Here is a 23,062-nt window from a genome sequence, read left to right as displayed (position 1 = left end):
TTATTCTTAACTTTATGGGGTTGTGGTCAAAAGCACTGGATTATGGGGTTGTTTCAAAAGCACTGGAAAGCTACCTAGTGTCTCTAAGAAAAAAATCTGTAAATCTCAGTGTAGTAAATTTCTGTAGTATGGCCCGCTTCTTTGTACTTGGTGCTTGTGTAACTCCAAAGAATGCAGGACAGGTATAACTGTTGTGATCTCTAATTTCCTGTGAAATTCTCCCCTTAAATGAATATAATCATTAGAAAATATATCCCTAAATCTTCCTTATATGTTCTTGTTTTTCTTTGTCTGAAGTTTTACGAAGCTTGGCCTCCGAAGCCCAAGAAACCTCCTATGAATGACTTGGAAATGAAAGTCAAGGACCTGTCTCCCTTTTTTCTCTCACTCACATTTATTTGAATTCATGGCCTGCAAGTCCTTTCCTTTTGAGAGGTTACAAAGAAACATTAAGGTGCGACAAGACTGGTCTCTGCTGGCATGTATTAGAAATTGCCTTTTGAACATGACCTGAGGAGCTGATAGCACCACATACTCCTTCAAATCTAGTAGAGAGGTGATTACCTTGTTTTTAAATGAAAGACACCTCATGGAAGAGTCTGTAAGTGACAGTAAGGACACTAATGGACTACAGATGAAGACAGAATAATCTTAAATGAATTTTAGTCCAATGGGTAAGACCCATGTTGAGATCACAGGCAGACTAAGACCAAGGCAGGAACATAATATTCCTCTATTAGTTTTTTATTATTTAGGCAGTGATAGCCGAAAAAACCACCAAAATCTAGATGTATTTTTTGAAATAATTCTATATATGCAAACAAATATTCTGTATAAACAGGCATAATTAGTGACTTAAGTACTCTGTTCAACTTCTGTTGTAGAAGAGAAGACAACCTAGGGGCATTGTGAGATTACCTGTCTGAGATCTTGTGTTCTGTTGTTCAGTCTCTTGGTGCTGCATTTTACACCTTAGTCTATGTTTCTAATTCCCTTCTCTGGGACACTAACAGCTTTTTCCAGCTAAACAGGCTGTATCAGAAAATATGTGTACTTCCCTAATATCTGAAAAATAACAGAAAAAAATGTGTTTTTGCTAGCAGCATAACCTTGTTTTGAAGGATTTTGTCCTGTGTTTCAGTCTATTTTTCATTTCAATAAAGATTTGAATGAGGCCATTAAAGAGCAATATAAAAAACGTGTTTACTGAAGGTACTTGGTTAGGTTAGCAGCTATATGGTGACATTTTGTGAGAGAAGGCTATGCTACTTATATGTAAGGGAGGGAGAAAAATGTAGCCTGTTACCTCTCCCCATCAGTTGCCATCCCTTCAGATAATCTGCAAAATAAAGGTTTGCTCTTACTCCTAGATGAAGACAATTCATAGGCAGAGTCACAAGCCATGGGAGGATGGTCTCAAACACCAAGCTACAAACACCAAGCCCATAGTAAAAAAATTACTCTGTTTTCAAACCAAAAATTGCAAACTGTGAGCTTGACGTTTGTTTGCCATCCTGGGGGCAGAAGAGAGAAAGAGAAGGGGAAAAGCAGCATGGGCACTGCCATGATACTACCAAGTAAAAAATTACTGTGTTTAAAGTCAACCTACAAAACAAACAAACAAAAAACAAAAGTGTTACCTTTTTGGGTATAAGAAAAAAATCCTGAGATTATAAATTGAGGGATAATGGGCACACTGAGAGGTAATTGGACTATCCCATAGAAACAGCAATGGCAAAGGAAGGATGTGGTCTGTGGTTTTGTCATGGTTTAGCCCCAGCCAGGATCAAGCCCCACACAGCTGCTTGCTCATCCCCCAGCAGCAGGACTGGAGAGAGAATAGGAAAAGCACAAGTGAAAAACTCATGTCTTGAGATAAAGACAGTTTAAGAGGTAAAGCAAAAGCTGTGCACACAAGCAAAGCATGACAAGGAATTCATTCGCCACTTCCCATAGGTGGGCAGGTGTTCAGTCATTCCCAGGATGGCAGGGCCCCATCACACGTAACAGTGACTAGGGAAGACAAACACCATCACTCCAAATATCTCTCTCTTCCTTCTTCTTCCCCCTTCTCGCCCCTTTCACATACTGAGCATGATGCCATAGGATATGGAATATCCCTTGGACCAGTTGGAATCAGCTGCCCTCCCGTCCCTCCTCCCAGGTTCCCATGCATCACCAGCCTCCTTGCTGGCACAGTGGTATGAGAAGCAGAAAAGCCCTTGAATGCTGGGTAAGCACTAAAGCAATAACAAAACCATTCCTATCTTGCCAACAGTATTTCTATCTTGTCTTAGTAGCCTCTGTGAAGGAAATTAGTCCAAACCAGCACAGGTACTCATGGCAACCCTTCCTGGTTGACAAAAATGAGGAGGTGGAGTCAGGGGTGGTATTGTTTTTGTAGGAGATTGTATCATTGTGGGGACAGGGGGATCCACGATGATACATTCCCCAGGAAGCCTTTACAAAAACCCATATGTGCATGAGCCTTGTGGCAGAGTGTGTTAAGGCAGCTGCAGAGAATTCTGCAGCAGAGCAGATGTGCTCTGCCTTGCTTTCTCTTGACAGTCCTTGTATGCTGGGACTTACTTTCAGCATCTGAGAACTGAGCCTGGCCTCTGTGGGAAGCCAGCTAGGAAATTCTGAGATATTGAAATTAATTTTCAGCAACCAAACTGGCTGCAGGTGCACCTAAAGCCTATCAGCTATGCAAAGCTGGAATTACTAATTTTTCCTGATGCACCAATGCCTGCAATAGGTGACAAAATGGTTCTTTCTGAATTTGATACAAGTGTAAGCAAAAGAATTCTGACGTGTAGCAGGTGTCTCTCAGAGGCACTACATGGAATGTGTTGGGATTCTCTCTCTTAAAAAATAATCCTCCAATATCTGCTGACTGCCTCATGCCTGTGAGAACAAGGCTTGCCTCTAATCTTTCTCCCCAGTCTCATTGCAGTTCTTCCTAAGGGCTATGAAGGGTTTGTCTGGGACCAGTCAACAGATTCTTCTGTGCTCTCCTTGTGTGGATTATTTTAACCTGTTAGAAAATTGAACGGGATCCTGTAAGACTGTTGAAGACAGCTGTGTTTCCATAGAAGTGAAAACAAAGGGATTTGTTTTAGTTTGCTGCCAAAGTTGAACCACCTGCATTTGACTATGAAAACCACAAAGCAAGTATCACTTGATTATTAACTTCACAAGTTACAGAAAAGAAGGCGTCACAATGTTTGGAATACAAGACTGATAGTGAGGAAGTTCTAGTTACAGAGGAGTTCTATTCCTAGATAATGACAACCTTTGGGTGTGTTAGCTTGTTTTCAAGGTGTGCAAAATGAGAATAGCAGATAAGATCGGTGATATAACATGGAGATTAGAGAAAGGTGGCAAAAACAACTTGGGGTGAAATGTAGACAAAATATCAAACAAACCTTTGAAATGTTTTTTTATGAATTCTACATGTTATACAACTGATTTCAAGCTGGTTTTCTGTCAAAAAACATCTCTTTAGACAGAGATTGAGTGACGCTTGGAATTCCAAATGCAGAAATTATTTCTTAGGCTTCTGCTTGTAGCAAGCCAGCTTCAGTGCATCCCTTCTCATAACTTATGATACAACACTTCTTCACTGTGAAACTCTGGTTTGTCCTTCGGCAGTGGCACAAAACTTACAGTAATGGGTAAGAAAAATTTTTTTCCTCCTTTAAGTCACTTCTAATGCTATGTGTTCTCTTTAGAGAATTGAATTATTATTCTCTCTTTCATTATTAAGCTGGTATTCTCCTGGTGTGCTAGTAACTCTGTCTACTTCAGAGAATAGACTAAGTTGGGTCCTCTAGTAGGGGTACACCTTTCATTTGGGAGAATTGAACGAATGCATTTTCAGTAAAGAAAAAGCTGTCCCTAGAAAGAATTGGGCTAAGAAATTAATTTAAATATGTGTGCATGACATAGAAAACAGTTTTCCTAATAAACCAACACATGCAAAATCCTTGTTTCCCAAAGTATAGCTGGTCTCTATAATGCTGGTTCTGCTGGGGCTACACATGATTAAGGACAAGTCAGTGAAAAGATGTCTATCTATCTGGAAAGAACTGACTTAGTGTTACACTTAGAAAACAAAATCAAGATGATACAAACTCAAATGGGTTGTCCTGGGTAAATTTAAGAATGTGTTATCTCAGATATCCGGAGAAAAAACAGGTGTTCTAGCATTTTTTGGTTGATAAAACTGAAGGCACAAATAAATACTCAACTTTATGACAAGCAATACTAAAATCTCTCTGCAGCTTTTTAAGTCCTTGTTGTTATAGAAAGTAGCTCTCCACAGCACAGCCAATTTATTTCCACTGAGCAGGCTCACCAGGATGGTGATACGAAGATCATTAAGGACAACAGTCTTAACTATTTCAGAATAGATGCTCAACATCCACTGAAAATTACAAAAGAAGAATATAAGATTTGTTTTGAAGGAAAGGAGCTTTCAGGGAATTTTTCTTTCTGAGCCACATTTATGGATTTGGACTGTCCAAATCTGGGGAAAACAAGGCTGCTGCTCAGACATTATTAAATGATGATTATTTCTTCTTGTGCTGCTCCTGGAGTTCAAAAAATTGGTACCTCATATATTTATACCGCTACAGAATAAATTGATAAGAAGTGCTAAAATTCAGTCTCCATAGGAAAAAAATCAGTGACCAGCAGACTTTTTGAAATCCAAAGTTTCTCTGAGGAGCCTGAGCTTATGAAAATGAACACACTACCCCTCATTGACCATAGTCATTTATGCAGTGAACTTCAATAATCACCAAGGGACCACAGACAATAAAAACAGTTACTTCCTTCCAAGGAAAGCCTTCCAGGGAAATGGAAAGGGAAAGGGAAAGGGAAAGGGAAAGGGAAAGGGAAAGGGAAAGGGAAAGGGAAAGGGAAAGGGAGCATGTTTAGGAACTTCTACAAAGGGCAGAGTGGACCAGGACGCTGTGCTACATATTAAAAATTATTTTGCAAATTAAAAAATACATTTATATTACAAGGGAAAAATATTCAAAATGTTGAAAAGAAATTAAGAGGAAATGTGTCTATTTACCTAAGAATAAGAAATTACTCAGTCTGCATATGGGAAATATTTTCTAATATTTTAATATGACACCTGGATAAATAGATAAATATCCTCTAAAGACATGGTGGAAGCTCCAACAACTGATTGAGCCTGAAGCTAAAGGGCTCTGGATGGGGTATTTCTGATGTTGATCTCAGCTCTTTAGACACAGATTTGGTGGTATTCCCCTACACATGCGTTTTTCTGGGAATTTGAGTACCTGATGTTTCTTCTTTTGCTGGTACCACATGAGGGGAGGGCTAGTCCACAGGCTTGGCTCAGAGGTCTGGGAGTAGAGGAGAGGTTTTTCTGCAGCTGCAAAACGGTGTGAATACTGAGAAATTATTCTTTGGCAGTGGGACAAAACTTACGGTCATAGGTAAGTAAGAAGTCAGTTCTCTGTGATCTATGTGATACTGGTTTAGGGGACAAGAACATTCTTAATTAAAAGCTTAATAATGAAAATTTTTAATGCAGCCATGAGAAAAGGATTAATGCTTTATGGGTCGCTTATTAAAATGAGATGTGACAATATGGAAGTGTAGGATTTACAGGCATAACTCTCTATGTTATACAATCTCTAATGTAATATATGGAAAACCCCCTGGCTTGTAGGGTCACTGCCTGGCTTCTGAGTAACTTCTCATGGCTGTCCTGTACAATCTTTAGACTGAAGTCTGCTCTCATTAATCTTACAAGTAGGTATCAAACATGAGAGGACAGGGAACGTTTTTTGATTTGTGATCATATAGAACCTTGCATCATTTTGGGAAGGCAGGGATCAGAACTTCTCATACCTACAATAACCTAAAAATTAAGTTACATAAAGACATGGCTAATGTTATTAAAAATGGATGTCAAGTTAAGACCCAAGGCAAAAGCTGTCCCTGGCATATTCAAGTTACCTGCCTCAAGTGTTTTTCACTTCAGACAGTGAGAAGGATCAGCTCCTTCCTTCCTTCCGGGTCATCTCGTAGATGGGGGGCCAAGTAGAGTATCCCATGACAGTATAATTCTGAACACAGGAATGACCACCACGTCTTAACTCCATTTCCAGGAATGTAACTCAGTTTGTTGAAGATATTTGTGCCTTAGAAGAGATCCCTCATCTGTTAATACAGTATTACAAAGGCAGGCCTTACAGCAAAACTGGGGACTTTTCTGCTTGCCTCTTTGCTCAGCCTCTTTTTAGCTTTCTGTTCTTCTGACAGAGGCAATGCAAGAAATTCATGTGCTCATGCACTCCTGTGGCCAGACCCTTCATGTTTGTGCGTAACGAGTGAAAACAAAACCTTCCACTTTGCTGGTGTGTCATATCCACTAGACATTAATTGTCCGATAGGCAGCTGTTAGAACGCCAGGCTTTTTAGGAGTAACGCGGCACAAACTCGGGACCATTTTCAGGGGTTCCTGACTGAACAGAGGGATGGAGGCTCTGGAGCATGTTGCTTTGTCTTTCAGGGAAGAATGATGAAATCATACCTCCAGCTGTGGCCATCTTTTCCCCATCAAAGCAGGAGATCCAGCAGAAGAGCAAGGCCACGCTGGTGTGCCTGGCCTCTGGTTTCTACCCTGACCACCTGACTGTGGTCTGGAGGGTGAATGGCGTGAAAAGGACCGAAGGGGTGGGGACAGACGAGTCCTCCACACAGAATGGGAGCACCTACTCACTGACCAGCCGCCTGAGGATGCCAGCCTGGGAATGGTTCAACCCTTTGAATCGCTTTGAGTGTGTTGCCAATTTTTTTCAGAACGGAACAACGCAATCAATAAGCAAATTTATCCATGGTGATGCTGGTGAGTAAAAGACATCTCTCACCACGCTGTGTAAGATAGAAATCACAAATCCAAAGAGCATGTATTATGGTATAAACCACATCTACGTGTAGATTCCATTCAGGGTGTTCTTGTGGCACAACTACATACCTGAATATGTAGATATTAGCATATGTCTCTTCCCATTCCTGGGCCTTTGCACCTACATTACCACTATACATCTGGAGTTTCTTCAGGCTTTCCACTGCAAAATCTCTGTAGTAGAGTAACCTGTGCAGTGTGGTAAAACACCTAGTAGGGTCAAGTGAATGAGGCAGTGTTTTGTAAACTGAAACCTCTCCAATCGATATTCTATCTGTTTTGAAGAGAAACATGACTTTCAGTTCACTTTTGTCTTTCAGGTTGTGCGCTCACAGAAGGTACGTGTGGCTTCTCACGAAAAGAGAATTTTGCCTCTTCTCTCAGGCAATTATCAGTGTGTATTTTAATTCCAGCGTTACTGATGCTAAGTACAACGTGTGGGAGAGGTCTGCTGTATGAATAGCTTCTCCTTTCTCACCTAAGCGTTTTGTAGGTGACATTAAGAAACAAAAAAGGAGAGGAAGAAATGTTTTTGGAGGGTTGTTTGTGCATAGTGTATGTAGACTGCTTTGGAGGTTAGCTCTCCTATATGATTCCATTTTGAAAAGAGAAGAAATCATGATACCTTCCTGTAGACTGTGATTTGCTCTTCATTGTCTCCTCCAGTCCTAGAAACTGACTTCCATTGGGAATATTCTTGCTCAGCCAGGAAAGAAATGATCCTTACTTATCCAAGTGATTCTGACCTCAAGATTCAGGATATGTTATTCTGAGTATTTCTTAGTATCAAACTCAGAACACTTCTCTTGACAAGTCACCTTCCCTTCCCCACTGCTGTCATGTATGGAGGATATCTGTATAAAAAATTACATTTCCTTCCTCTTTGTATACATATTTGCACACTCCTGTTTTTCAACAACTTCTTTCATGCTTCGGGAATCTTAAGTCTGAACCAAGACAGAGCTGGTATCTCAATACTATGGCAACCCCTTAAGAGTGAAAACTCTACAGGAACAAAATTTTGAGAAGCCATGTTATTCTGGGCTTGTAAAACTTTCCTGATACATCAGCAGCACTCATAAGGCCACTGACAATTATGAGACAAAATAAAAAAGTTGTATTCTTGTGATTCAGCCTATTTTGTGTCCTTAAGAGGGAGCTCAGATGAACAGCTCACTTCATCAGTAAGTGTGGCAACTCAGTACTTTCCTAGCATAAAGCCAATCTCTGCCTTTCCTTGACTTGCTTTCACTTTCAGTGCTTGGAGTCCCTATCCTCTGTCCCATCCCCTGCACTCTTGTGTCAACAGAGCCACTCATTTGGCTCTAGGTCCTTTATGTCACTTAGCTAAAGATTTCAAGGGCTCTCATTTCATGAAAGCTCCATTAGAACCAGCATCTCGTGATGATGATGATGGTAATTGGATACACAAATGGTGTTTGACTTGCAGAGTCGTATTTGCGGTATGGAAATTCTCTGAAGCTCACTTACCTCATCCTGTGTGGCAAAGCCTTGGTCTACGCAGTTTTGGTGAGTGGTCTGGTGTGGACAGCCAAGGTAAGTCAGAGTGCCCTGGAAGGCTGGGCTTAGTCACTACTCAAGGATCAGTGGATGCAGGATAAACCTGTTCTCAGAGGTGTGGTTGTTCTGCGGGAGCTCTGCCAGGCTTTGTGCAGTCCGGCTTGAAAAATCACAAGTGGTGGCTTTTCTATTACTGTTTTCCCAGAACTCAAATACCATCAATGCTACCTAGCTGAGAAATTCCGACTCACAATCCTCTTTAAACACATGAAAAAGATGAGAATTAAGTACAAGTTGCCCAGAGAGTGAATAAGGGCAACATCAGATATATCATGCATTTGTGGAACCATTGTAAAGGAGTTTATGCCTGCAGTGAAAATAATAAGCGGGTTTTTTGAGGTGATGCAGGGGATAAATCTGATCAAACATTTACAAAGATTGACAAAGAACAGTGGGAACAATCTGAGAAAATGGGATAAATTGAACTAACTGCCAGGAAATGCTTTTTATTAGTAAATATTTCCTATGGCTGAAAGATACACCCAGTGAGAGCAGCGGAAGCCTCAGCACTTGTCCCTTTAAAAGCAGAACTGGGAGATGTGTTTGAAAAGTGACCTTGAAAAGTAGAGTTGAGGGCAAGGATCAAGGCAATCTCAATTCTATTTTTTTATCTTTTTGCGTGCGTATACTGGAGGGGTAGATTTGTCCTTTTTGGCATCATAATCATGGAGTCACTTGGACTGCTTAGGTTAGAAAGAACATTGAAGGATAATCTAGATCCATCCCCCCACTGAAATGGGCAGGGACACCTCTCACTAGACCAGGTTGCTCAAAGCCCCATGGAACCCGGCCTTAAACACTTCCAGGGGTGGGACATCCACCTCAGGCTTCTCTGGGAAACCTGTTCCACTGCCTCAGCACCCTCACCTGGACAAATTTCTTTGTTTAATCTGAAGCTACCCCGTATGAGTTTAAAAGCCGTGCCCTTTGTCCCGTCACTGCAGGCCTTGGTAAAACATCTCTGTTTTTCTTAGAAGTCCCGCAGTGCCATGTATTGAAAGCTCTCAGGCAGCCTCTCCAGAGGCTTCTCTGCTCCCCTGTGAAGATGGGTTGCTCCCTAAGCCTGTCTTCATAGCCTGAAGCCCTGTGACTATTTCTTGTGGCCTCCTCTTGACGTGCTCTCGCACACCCATGAGTTTCCTGTGCTGGCATCCAGGGCTGGACACAAAACTGCGGGTGGGATTGGTGGGGGTCGCATGGGCTCTCTCTCTAAGTCTGTCCACGTCCCTCTGGATGCCATCCCTTCCCTCAAGCACATCAATGGCCACTCAGCTTTGTGTCATCTGTCAATTTGCTGAGGCTACATTTGATCCCAGTATCTATCAATGACATACTGATGAAAGATGAAAAAATGCTTTTGCTCCCAATACAGACCCTTGAGGGAAACAATTTGTTACTGGCTACCACTTGAACATTCCACCACTGATGGTAACTCTTCGGGCAAGGTCATCCTGCCAATTCCTGTATTTGCTTCTGTCCTTTGGTGGTTGTTGTTGTCATCGTTGTCATTATTATTTTATCGTTCTTATTATTTTATTCCATTTTGTCTTCAATTAGACTGGTGTCAAGTTATCTAGAGAATAAATGAAGAGCCCTTGGCATCACATCAGCAGGAGCACAACTAATCCTCTGGCTTTCCACAGCAAAGTATCGGTGCTTTTAAGAACTCCTGAATACAATTTTTTAAATAATTGTCTCTTGCCATCCTGTTCTTCACTCTGTTGTAATCACTGCTGAGCTTTTCCTGTACTTCTGTATCAAAATGTATCATACTGTCTTGTAATATATGTTTAAAACTAGCACTTTCTTAATGCTCAGAAGCTGAGAGCTCATCTCCTCGATTTCGGAATAAAGTTTTCACTTCTTTTCTTCTGAAAAAGCATGATCTGTTGTTTTTAAATTTGGTCTTCTGTAGTAATAATGTCCTACCACACAACTTTCCGTGATGAATAGTGCCATAAGCAACTCTCATTAAAGATCATTCAGTGACAATCCCTGTAGGAATAACTTATCTCTTATGGGAACAGTAGAGACCCATCCAGTACTTACACTGTGTAGCAACAAGTGGAGCAAGGCTGCAGGCTTTGGAGGCTTGCCCTCACCTGGGGCTGATTTTGAGCCAAAATAGATGCATAATTCAAAGGTGGTAGAGAAGGAAACAGCACTCCAGCCAGATGGGAAGTGACACTATCTGGGGAGAGGCCTGGGAGCTGCTTTTTTTTCCACTTTGTTCTTCTGTGGGATTATCATGGTGATGACACCAGACTCACTGTGGTAGTGAGGAAAAATGTGTTGAATAGATTAAAAGTCACCTGACACTCAATGTGTTTGTTTCCAAAGGATCCAATGACAAACTTGGGAGGAATCTGTCATATCTCTTTTAATGTCATTAAAGAAAAAGCTGTATCTTAGTGCTAGAGGATAGATTGGTATAATGATGTAAAATGGAGTTATTTTTTCTGCTCTGTGCTTGTCACTCCTTTAATCTCCTCAAAACACTTCAGAACACGAGAAAACATCCTACTCAGTGAAGTAATTTATTTGGTGTTCTGAGTACAGAAATTACTTAAGTAGTCTTTTGACTAGTTCAAACAAAGTGGAGAACTGTTTACTGGGAAATACCTTTTGCAATAGTGCTTCAAAAGGTCTTGCTTTCCTAAGATATGAACAACGTGGTGTGGGTATAGGTGTCCCCTTCCACTTTGGTGAAAATCCAAAAGTAACAGTTCTCAGCAGGTGGAAATCATGAGAAGGTTGTACAAATGGGCATATTTCAGGGTGTGTGACAAAGATAATCAAAGAGAGATGGCTTTGGATTCAGATGATGGGCTCTTTTCCCAATATGTGTCATTATTCATGCTCTATGAAGTTAGAATAGACTGGAACACAGCAGAATTGAATATTAAAACATAATTCTAGCTCAGTCTGAAACACGTTAGTATGAATATAATTTATTAGGACATTTGATGAATATGGCTGCATTTATCAGGGCTGTCAGAAAAAACCCAGATCAATCTTGTCCTCATATACAGAGACTTTCTGAGTGGTCATGGCAGAACTTGCTTAAAGTGAACAAAGGACAAACTTAGGCATAGGCGTTTTGGAGCAGGCAAGCTACGTAAGAAAAGAATTTGGCAAATGATAGACACTTCCCTTTTGATTCCTCAATAAGAAGATTGTTCCCACACTGAATTCATAACTCTCAGTCACTGGAAATTGAGACCAAGCACAGCAATCCAATCCTGTTCTTTTCCAAGTTTTCCAGCTTTCCAATTGTAAGTAATGTAATTCTCATGCACACGCACTCCCACTATTACACAGGTGATTGTGCAAAGAGAGCACTTTAAAAGAGAGACAGATACATATCTGGGCTCATATAATATCTGCCTTTTTTTTTCCCCTTTTGGATTGAAGTGTGTTAAAGGGAAAACTTTTGTCCAACAAGCTCTTTTTCAAGAGTGATTTGGACAGAGGATGTTTGTGATGGGGCTGATGTTTAGGTCCAAGGATATAAGCAGAATTCTGCTCTGCACACATTTGTTGTCACTCATTTGAGCCATACAGGAGATGACATTGAACAAAGTGATGTCTTCAGGGTGATATTTATGCAAGTCTATTTTATTACAATTACACTGTATCTCTTAAAATTTTCAAGAGAACCAGCTAGTGAGAAGGAAGAAGAAAGTTTAGGAAAAAAAGAAGTGAAATTTCAAGGGAAATACTGCATAAGAGAATCAATGAAGTATGATTAAATTATGTTGACCTTTTAAAGAAAAAAGTAAAAAGTAAAAATAGGTAGAGTAGAAAATAAGAAAATAAAGACCAAGAAAACAAACCAAGAATGAAAACAAAGACACAATAGAGAAATAGGGTAAAAAGGGCATAAGGACAAAAAAAAAAAGCCGTAGTAAGCCAATTACTCTCATTGCAAACCAGTTACTGTAGGCCTGAAGTTTTTGTCAACCTGGGGGCAGAAGAGAGAAAGAGTAGGAGAAAAGCAGCATGGGCACTGCCATGATGCTACCAAGTAAAAAATTACTGTGTTTAAAGTCAACCAATAAAACAAACAAACAAACAAAAAAAAGTGTTACCTTTTTAGGTATAAGAAAAAAATCCTGAGATTATAAATTGAGGGATAATGGGCACACTGAGAGGTAATTGGACTATCCCATAGAAACAGCAATGGCAAAGGAAGGATGTGGTCTGTGGTTTTGTCATGGTTTAGCCCCAGCCAGGATCAAGCCCCACACAGCTGCTTGCTCATCCCCCAGCAGCAGGACTGGAGAGAGAATAGGAAAAGCACAAGTGAAAAACTCATGTCTTGAGATAAAGACAGTTTAAGAGGTAAAGCAAAAGCTGTGCACACAAGCAAAGCATGACAAGGAATTCATTCACCACTTCCCATAGGTGGGCAGGTGTTCAGTCATTCCCAGGATGGCAGGGCCCCATCACACGTAACAGTGACTAGGGAAGACAAACACCATCACTCCAAATATCTCTCTCTTCCTTCTTCTTCCCCCTTCTCGCCCCTTTCACATACTGAGCATGATGCCATAGGATATGGACTATCCCTTGGACCAGTTGGAATCAGCTGCCCTCCCGTCCCTCCTCCCAGGTTCCCATGCATCACCAGCCTCCTTGCTGGCACAGTGGTATGAGAAGCAGAAAAGCCCTTGAATGCTGGGTAAGCACTAAAGCAATAACAAAACCATTCCTATCTTGCCAACAGTATTTCTATCTTGTCTTAGTAGCCTCTGTGAAGGAAATTAGTCCAAACCAGCACAGGTACTCATGGCAACCCTTCCTGGTTGACAAAAATGAGGAGGTAGAATCATGCGTGGTATTGTTTTTGTAGGAGATTGTATCATCGTGGCTCAACAGTGGGGGGGGGCCACGATGATACATTCCCCAGGAAGCCTTTACAAAATCCCATATGTGCATGAGCCTTGTGGCAGAGTGTGTTAAGGCAGCTGCAGAGAATTCTGCAGCAGAGCAGATGTGCTCTGCCTTGCTTTCTCTTGACAGTCCTTGTATGCTGGGACTTACTTTCAGCATCTGAGAACTGAGCCTGGCCTCTGTGGGAAGCCAGCTAGGAAATTCTGAGATATTGAAATTAATTTTCAGCAACCAAACTGGCTGCAGGTGCACCTAAAGCCTATCAGCTATGCAAAGCTGGAATTACTAATTTTTCCTGATGCACCAATGCCTGCAATAGGTGACAAAATGGTTCTTTCTGAATTTGATACGAGTGTAAGCAAAAGAATTCTGATGTGTAGCAGGTGTCTCTCAGAGGCACTACATGGAATGTGTTGGGATTCTCTCTCTTAAAAAATAATCCTCCAATATCTGCTGACTGCCTCATGTCTGTGAGAACAAGGCTTGCCTCTAATCTTTCTCCCCAGTCTCATTGCAGTTCTTCCTAAGGGCTATGAAGGGTTTGTCTGGGACCAGTCAACAGATTCTTCTGTGCTCTCCTTGTGTGGATTATTTTAACCTGTTAGAAAATTGAACGGGATCCTGTAAGACTGTTGAAGACAGCTGTGTTTCCATAGAAGTGAAAACAAAGGGATTTGTTTTAGTTTGCTGCCACAGGTGAACCACCTCAAGTAGAGAATGAGTGATAATTGGTATTCCAAAAACACTAGTGTTTTCTAAAGCTTGTGCTTGTTGTAAGCCAGCTGCAGTGCATCCCTTCTCTTAGCTTATGATACGTCACTTTGTCACTGTGAACAGTGCTGATATGCGTTTCGGCAGTGGAACAAAACTTACAGTAATGGGTAAGAAAATTGTTTTTCCTCTTTTAATTCACTTCAAATGCTATGTGTTCTCTTAAGAGAGTTTCATAGTTACTCTCCCTTGCATTATTTAACTGGTGTTCTCCTGGTGTGCTAGTAACCCTGTCTACTTCAGAAAATAGACTAAGTTTAATAGTCTAGGTAGGGACACACCTTTCATTTTGAAGAACTGAATGAATGCATTTTCAGTAAAGAAAAAGCGGTCCCTAGAACTAATTGGGATAAGAAATTAATTTAAAAATGTGTGCATGACATAGAAAACCATTGTCCAAATGAATCAAAACATGCAAAAAATTCCCCAAAAGTGTAACTAGAATCTATAATGCTGGCTCTGCTGGGACTACAGATGATTAAGGACAAGTCAGTTAAAAAAAAAAAGTCTGTCTATCTGTCTGGAACGAACTGATTTACACTTTGAAGGGATCTAGAAAACAAAATCAAGATGACACAAATTTAAATTACCCTGGATCGTCCCAGGGTAAATTGAAGAATGTGTCATCTCAGATTACTGGGGAAAACAAGTCTGCTAGCATTTTTAATTTATAAAAAAGAAGGCAAAAATGAATACTCAGTTATATAATAAACAATACTAATAACATCTCTCTGCAGCTTTTTAAGTCCTTGTTGTTATAGAAAGTAGCTCTCCACAGCACAGCCAGTTTCTTTGCACTGAACAGGCTCACCAGGATGGTGATACAAAGATCATTAAGGACAACAGTCTTAACTATTTCAGGTGCTAAACAGCCACTGAAAACCACAGAAAATAAAATATGAGTAAAATATGATTCATTTCAAATAGAAGGAGATCTTAAGGAATATCCACGTATGGGAAATATTTTCTAATATTCTAATATGACAGCTAGATAAATAGATAAATATCCTCTAAAGACATGGTGGAAGCTCCAACAACTGATTGAGCCTGAAGCTAAAGGGCTCTGGATGGGGTATTTCTGATGTTGATCTCAGCTCTTTAGACACAGATTTGGTGGTATTCCCTTACACACTTTTTTTTTTTCTGGGGACCTAAGTACTTGGTGTTTCTTCTTTTGCTGGTACCACATGAGGGGAGGGCTAGTCCACAGGCTTGGCTCAGAGGTCTGGGAGTAGAGGAGAGGTTTTTCTGCAGCTGCAAAACGGTGTGAATAATAATCGACTGAACTTTGGAAGTGGGACAAAACTTACGGTCATAGGTAAGTAAGAAGTCAGATCTCTGTGATACTGGTTTAGGGGACAAGAACATTCTTAATTAAAAGCTTAATAATGATAATTTTTAATGCAGCCATGAGAAAAGGATTAATGGTTTATGGGTTGCTTATTAAAACGAGATGTGACAATATGGAAGTGTAGGATTTACAGGCACAACACTGAGGTCCTTGTGTCTGCAGCCTTTGTCTTTCATTTCTGGGAACTTCATGAAGGAAGAAGGGAATAAATAATTTTGTTTTCATCCATTCGCCAAGGAAAATATTGTAGAGGTTGGGAATGAGAAATGCTTCTCTGGTCTGCAGGATTTTGCCCTTCATCTATGTAATGATCCAAAGCAATGTTTTGGAGGTAGTGTCTGGATTCTCTCGTGTGCTGAATCATGGAGAAAGACTAATTTTGCTGGCACTTTGCTTGCCTCTCCATCAATGGTTGGAAGGCTGTCTAAAGTTGTTTTGGAATGCTGGGTTCTGCTAACAGTCATTCTCCCAGCTTCTACTGCTCAGCTTGAAATGTATTATTTTTCTGTCAGCATATCTTTTTCCTCTAGTCTTTTTCTTTTTCCCCATTTTCTTTCTCGGTTCTCTCCCATCCCAGAAAAGGATTTAATACCATTAATATCAGGCTATATTGGAATCACAGGGCAAAGTTTTTCCACCTCTTACTTCCCCATCTGCTAGGAAACTGTAGAAACACTCACTGGTGCCTGCTCCTTTAAACAGAACTATTTTAAGGATCTATATGGCTGGCGGGGAGAGCATAATGACACTGGGGTTACAGCCTGACTTTGTACAGCTGTGCAAACCAGCAGCTTAATTTTGGAGTCGGCACTGTGCTCAGAGTTATAGGTAAGGAGCTATTCTTAACCCAAGTGCTCAGTGTGGAGGGCACTTGAAAATTTCCCTTGAGTTAATGATTTGTAGCATATATACAGGTGATTTAAAACTGAGAGTAGGAGTGAAATATAACAAGAAATTATGAAACTGATCTTGCCATGATGGGAATGGAGGAACTGTGGCACCTTTTCTTTCAGGTGGGTGATATCTGTGTGACAGGGAATGCGTGAGTTTATGCATGGAAGTGATCAAATTTTGTGTAAGTGTCCACAATGGGCAGCGTGGAAGAACACAATGGGCTGCTGATTAGACTTTTTTTTTTCTAGTTCTGGCTTTTACCAATCCCTTTATTCCATTTCAAGCATGCTAATTTTCCTCTAGTTTCAGTAGTTCTATCATTTTTTCTTTCTATCTCCACTTTTCACCTACCTTCCTCTCTTTCTTCCTTTCTTCCTTTCTTCCTTTCTTCCTTTCTTCCTTTCTTCCTTTCTTCCTTTCTTCCTTTCTTCCTTCCTTTCTTCCTTTCTTCCTTTCTTTCTCTCTCTCTCTTTCTTCTATTAAATCTCTCCCTTTTCATTTGTCTTCCTATCTGTTTCCATCTCTCCACTCATTAGCCATTAAGGCTATTAGCCAAATAATTTGTCAGAGATTCTTCTAGGATAGGAAAAAAATCATAAGACCAAATGCTAGAAGGGAGACGTACTAACCATCAACCTCTCTTCATACCCACCAAAAGGAAAGCAGAGCAGTGTTAAATCCTCTAGGGAGTTATCTCTATTTAATACCCAAGTCATCTAAAGTCTGTGCAAGCTCATACAGAAGCAGCCCCGGGATCTTTGCAGAGCAAGCATTGGAGGTCACAATTAAGGCATCAATTGAATGCAAACACAAGGGCTGAGGAGACCAGACCTCTGAAAGATACTAATTTCTGCTAATTCGGCTACCTCTCTTCCTCTGCAAAGGAGAGTCACCAGGCAGCACATCTACAATTCATAGTGCCTTCATACAACAAAAGCAACCTGGAGTAAAAATTTTCTCTTTGGCTCCATAGTTTACTCTGCATTTCTTTTCTCAGCAGCACTCTACCTCATGGGTTTCTCATGCTAGATGAGCAAAAAAGGCACTCTAATGTAATATATGGAAAACCCCCTGGCTTGTAGGGTCACTGCCTGGCTTCTGAGTAACTTCTCATGGCTGTCCTGTACAATCTTTAGACTGAAGTCTGCTCTCATTAATCTTACAAGTAGGTATCAAACATGAGAGGACAGGGAACGTTTTTTGATTTGTGATCATATAGAACCTTGCATCATTTTGGGAAGGCAGGGATCAGAACTTCTCATACCTACAATAACCTAAAAATTAAGTTACATAAAGACATGGCTAATGTTATTAAAAATGGATGTCAAGTTAAGACCCAAGGCAAAAGCTGTCCCTGGCATATTCAAGTTACCTGCCTCAAGTGTTTTTCACTTCAGACAGTGAGAAGGATCAGCTCCTTCCTTCCTTCCGGGTCATCTCGTAGATGGGGGGCCAAGTAGAGTATCCCATGACAGTATAATTCTGAACACAGGAATGACCACCACGTCTTAACTCCATTTCCAGGAATGTAACTCAGTTTGTTGAAGATATTTGTGCCTTAGAAGAGATCCCTCATCTGTTAATACAGTATTACAAAGGCAGGCCTTACAGCAAAACTGGGGACTTTTCTGCTTGCCTCTTTGCTCAGCCTCTTTTTAGCTTTCTGTTCTTCTGACAGAGGCAATGCAAGAAATTCATGTGCTCATGCACTCCTGTGGCCAGACCCTTCATGTTTGTGCGTAACGAGCGAAAACAAAACCTTCCACTTTGCTGGTGTGTCATATCCACTAGACATTAATTGTCCGATAGGCAGCTGTTAGAACGCCAGGCTTTTTAGGAGTAACGCGGCACAAACTCGGGACCATTTTCAGGGGTTCCTGACTGAACAGAGGGATGGAGGCTCTGGAGCATGTTGCTTTGTCTTTCAGGGAAGAATGATGAAATCATACCTCCAGCTGTGGCCATCTTTTCCCCATCAAAGCAGGAGATCCAGCAGAAGAGCAAGGCCACGCTGGTGTGCCTGGCCTCTGGTTTCTACCCTGACCACCTGACTGTGGTCTGGAGGGTGAATGGCGTGAAAAGGACCGAAGGGGTGGGGACAGACGAGTCCTCCACACAGAATGGGAGCACCTACTCACTGACCAGCCGCCTGAGGATGCCAGCCTGGGAATGGTTCAACCCTTTGAATCGCTTTGAGTGTGTTGCCAATTTTTTTCAGAACGGAACAACGCAATCAATAAGCAAATTTATCCATGGTGATGCTGGTGAGTAAAAGACATCTCTCACCACGCTGTGTAAGATAGAAATCACAAATCCAAAGAGCATGTATTATGGTATAAACCACATCTACGTGTAGATTCCATTCAGGGTGTTCTTGTGGCACAACTACATACCTGAATATGTAGATATTAGCATATGTCTCTTCCCATTCCTGGGCCTTTGCACCTACATTACCACTATACATCTGGAGTTTCTTCAGGCTTTCCACTGCAAAATCTCTGTAGTAGAGTAACCTGTGCAGTGTGGTAAAACACCTAGTAGGGTCAAGTGAATGAGGCAGTGTTTTGTAAACTGAAACCTCTCCAATCGATATTCTATCTGTTTTGAAGAGAAACATGACTTTCAGTTCACTTTTGTCTTTCAGGTTGTGCGCTCACAGAAGGTACGTGTGGCTTCTCACGAAAAGAGAATTTTGCCTCTTCTCTCAGGCAATTATCAGTGTGTATTTTAATTCCAGCGTTACTGATGCTAAGTACAACGTGTGGGAGAGGTCTGCTGTATGAATAGCTTCTCCTTTCTCACCTAAGCGTTTTGTAGGTGACATTAAGAAACAAAAAAGGAGAGGAAGAAATGTTTTTGGAGGGTTGTTTGTGCATAGTGTATGTAGACTGCTTTGGAGGTTAGCTCTCCTATATGATTCCATTTTGAAAAGAGAAGAAATCATGATACCTTCCTGTAGACTGTAATTTGCTCTTCATCGTCTCCTCCAGTCCTAGAAACTGACTTCCATTGGGAATATTCTTGCTCAGCCAGGAAAGAAATGATCCTTACTTATCCAAGTGATTCTGACCTCAAGATTCAGGATATGTTATTCTGAGTATTTCTTAGTATCAAACTCAGAACACTTCTCTTGACAAGTCACCTTCCCTTCCCCACTGCTGTCATGTATGGAGGATATCTGTATAAAAAATTACATTTCCTTCCTCTTTGTATACATATTTGCACACTCCTGTTTTTCAACAACTTCTTTCATGCTTCGGGAATCTTAAGTCTGAACCAAGACAGAGCTGGTATCTCAATACTATGGCAACCCCTTAAGAGTGAAAACTCTACAGGAACAAAATTTTGAGAAGCCATGTTATTCTGGGCTTGTAAAACTTTCCTGATACATCAGCAGCACTCATAAGGCCACTGACAATTATGAGACAAAATAAAAAAGTTGTATTCTTGTGATTCAGCCTATTTTGTGTCCTTAAGAGGGAGCTCAGATGAACAGCTCACTTCATCAGTAAGTGTGGCAACTCAGTACTTTCCTAGCATAAAGCCAATCTCTGCCTTTCCTTGACTCGCTTTCACTTTCAGTGCTTGGAGTCCCTATCCTCTGTCCCATCCCCTGCACTCTTGTGTCAACAGAGCCACTCATTTGGCTCTAGGTCCTTTATGTCACTTAGCTAAAGATTTCAAGGGCTCTCATTTCATGAAAGCTCCATTAGAACCAGCATCTCGTGATGATGATGATGATGATGGTAATTGGATACACAAATGGTGTTTGACTTGCAGAGTCGTATTTGCGGTATGGAAATTCTCTGAAGCTCACTTACCTCATCCTGTGTGGCAAAGCCTTGGTCTACGCAGTTTTGGTGAGTGGTCTGGTGTGGACAGCCAAGGTAAGTCAGAGTGCCCTGGAAGGCTGGGCTTAGTCACTACTCAAGGATCAGTGGATGCAGGATAAACCTGTTCTCAGAGGTGTGGTTGTTCTGCGGGAGCTCTGCCAGGCTTTGTGCAGTCCGGCTTGAAAAATCACAAGTGGTGGCTTTTCTATTACTGTTTTCCCAGAACTCAAATACCATCAATGCTACCTAGCTGAGAAATTCCGACTCACAATCCTCTTTAAACACATGAAAAAGATGAGAATTAAGTACAAGTTGCCCAGAGAGTGAATAAGGGCAACATCAGATATATCATGCATTTGTGGAACCATTGTAAAGGAGTTTATGCCTGCAGTGAAAATAATAAGCGGGTTTTTTGAGGTGATGCAGGGGATAAATCTGATCAAACATTTACAAAGATTGACAAAGAACAGTGGGAACAATCTGAGAAAATGGGATAAATTGAACTAACTGCCAGGAAATGCTTTTTATTAGTAAATATTTCCTATGGCTGAAAGATACACCCAGTGAGAGCAGCGGAAGCCTCAGCACTTGTCCCTTTAAAAGCAGAACTGGGAGATGTGTTTGAAAAGTGACCTTGAAAAGTAGAGTTGAGGGCAAGGATCAAGGCAATCTCAATTCTATTTTTTTATCTTTTTGCGTGCGTATACTGGAGGGGTAGATTTGTCCTTTTTGGCATCATAATCATGGAGTCACTTGGACTGCTTAGGTTAGAAAGAACATTGAAGGATAATCTAGATCCATCCCCCCACTGAAATGGGCAGGGACACCTCTCACTAGACCAGGTTGCTCAAAGCCCCATGGAACCCGGCCTTAAACACTTCCAGGGGTGGGACATCCACCTCAGGCTTCTCTGGGAAACCTGTTCCACTGCCTCAGCACCCTCACCTGGACAAATTTCTTTGTTTAATCTGAAGCTACCCCGTATGAGTTTAAAAGCCGTGCCCTTTGTCCCGTCACTTCAGGCCTTGGTAAAACATCTCTGTTTTTCTTAGAAGTCCCGCAGTGCCATGTATTGAAAGCTCTCAGGCAGCCTCTCCAGAGGCTTCTCTGCTCCCCTGTGAAGATGGGTTGCTCCCTAAGCCTGTCTTCATAGCCTGAAGCCCTGTGACTATTTCTTGTGGCCTCCTCTTGACGTGCTCTTGCACACCCATGAGTTTCCTGTGCTGGCATCCAGGGCTGGACACAAAACTGCGGGTGGGATTGGTGGGGGTCGCATGGGCTCTCTCTCTAAGTCTGTCCACGTCCCTCTGGATGCCATCCCTTCCCTCAAGCACATCAATGGCCACTCAGCTTTGTGTCATCTGTCAATTTGCTGAGGCTACATTTGATCCCAGTATCTATCAATGACATACTGATGAAAGATGAAAAAATTCTTTTGCTCCCAATACAGACCCTTGAGGGAAACAATTTGTTACTGGCTACCACTTGAACATTCCACCACTGATGGTAACTCTTCGGGCAAGGTCATCCTGCCAATTCCTGTATTTGCTTCTGTCCTTTGGTGGTTGTTGTTGTCATCGTTGTCATTATTATTTTATCGTTCTTATTATTTTATTCCATTTTGTCTTCAATTAGACTGGTGTCAAGTTATCTAGAGAATAAATGAAGAGCCCTTGGCATCACATCAGCAGGAGCACAACTAATCCTCTGGCTTTCCACAGCAAAGTATCGGTGCTTTTAAGAACTCCTGAATACAATTTTTTAAATAATTGTCTCTTGCCATCCTGTTCTTCACTCTGTTGTAATCACTGCTGAGCTTTTCCTGTACTTCTGTATCAAAATGTATCATACTGTCTTGTAATATATGTTTAAAACTAGCACTTTCTTAATGCTCAGAAGCTGAGAGCTCATCTCCTCGATTTCGGAATAAAGTTTTCACTTCTTTTCTTCTGAAAAAGCATGATCTGTTGTTTTTAAATTTGGTCTTCTGTAGTAATAATGTCCTACCACACAACTTTCCGTGATGAATAGTGCCATAAGCAACTCTCATTAAAGATCATTCAGTGACAATCCCTGTAGGAATAACTTATCTCTTATGGGAACAGTAGAGACCCATCCAGTACTTATACTGTGTAGCAACAAGTGGAGCAAGGCTGCAGGCTTTGGAGGCTTGCCCTCACCTGGGGCTGATTTTGAGCCAAAATAGATGCATAATTCAAAGGTGGTAGAGAAGGAAACAGCACTCCAGCCAGATGGGAAGTGACACTATCTGGGGAGAGGCCTGGGAGCTGCTTTTTTTTCCACTTTGTTCTTCTGTGGGATTATCATGGTGATGACACCAGACTCACTGTGGTAGTGAGGAAAAATGTGTTGAATAGATTAAAAGTCACCTGACACTCAATGTGTTTGTTTCCAAAGGATCCAATGACAAACTTGGGAGGAATCTGTCATATCTCTTTTAATGTCATTAAAGAAAAAGCTGTATCTTAGTGCTAGAGGATAGATGGGTATAATGATGTAAAATGGAGTTATTTTTTCTGCTCTGTGCTTGTCACTCCTTTAATCTCCTCAAAACACTTCAGAACATGAGAAAACATCCTACTCAGTGAAGTAATTTATTTGGTGTTCTGAGTACAGAAATTACTTAAGTAGTCTTTTGACTAGTTCAAACAAAGTGGAGAACTGTTTACTGGGAAATACCTTTTGCAATAGTGCTTCAAAAGGTCTTGCTTTCCTAAGATATGAACAACGTGGTGTGGGTATAGGTGTCCCCTTCCACTT

At 41.1% G+C, this 23,062-nt stretch overlaps 2 gene segments (V, D, J or C); both read left to right on the top strand.

Moving 5' to 3' along the window:
* Positions 1-10,370, top strand: part of LOC134041121 (T cell receptor beta constant 2-like) — a 31,393-nt gene extending 21,023 nt beyond the window's left edge. The window contains 5 exon segments of the C gene segment in view: positions 3,630-3,677; positions 6,560-6,895; positions 7,276-7,293; positions 8,406-8,512; positions 10,094-10,370. Of these exon segments, the coding sequence occupies positions 3,630-3,677; positions 6,560-6,895; positions 7,276-7,293; positions 8,406-8,512; positions 10,094-10,120 (536 nt within the window).
* Positions 10,371-14,240: 3,870 nt separating this feature from the next.
* LOC134057851 (M1-specific T cell receptor beta chain-like) lies at positions 14,241-22,193 on the top strand. The segment is given in 5 exon segments: positions 14,241-14,313; positions 18,377-18,712; positions 19,093-19,110; positions 20,229-20,335; positions 21,917-22,193. Coding segments are annotated over 5 exon segments (561 nt in total).
* Positions 22,194-23,062: the final 869 nt, after the last annotated feature.

The sequence above is a fragment of the Cinclus cinclus genome, chromosome 2, assembly GCF_963662255.1.
Source record: "Cinclus cinclus chromosome 2, bCinCin1.1, whole genome shotgun sequence".
Lineage (NCBI taxonomy): Eukaryota > Metazoa > Chordata > Aves > Passeriformes > Cinclidae > Cinclus > Cinclus cinclus.
Note: the sequence above shows the minus strand (reverse complement) of the source record. Positions and strands in the feature narration are given on the sequence as shown.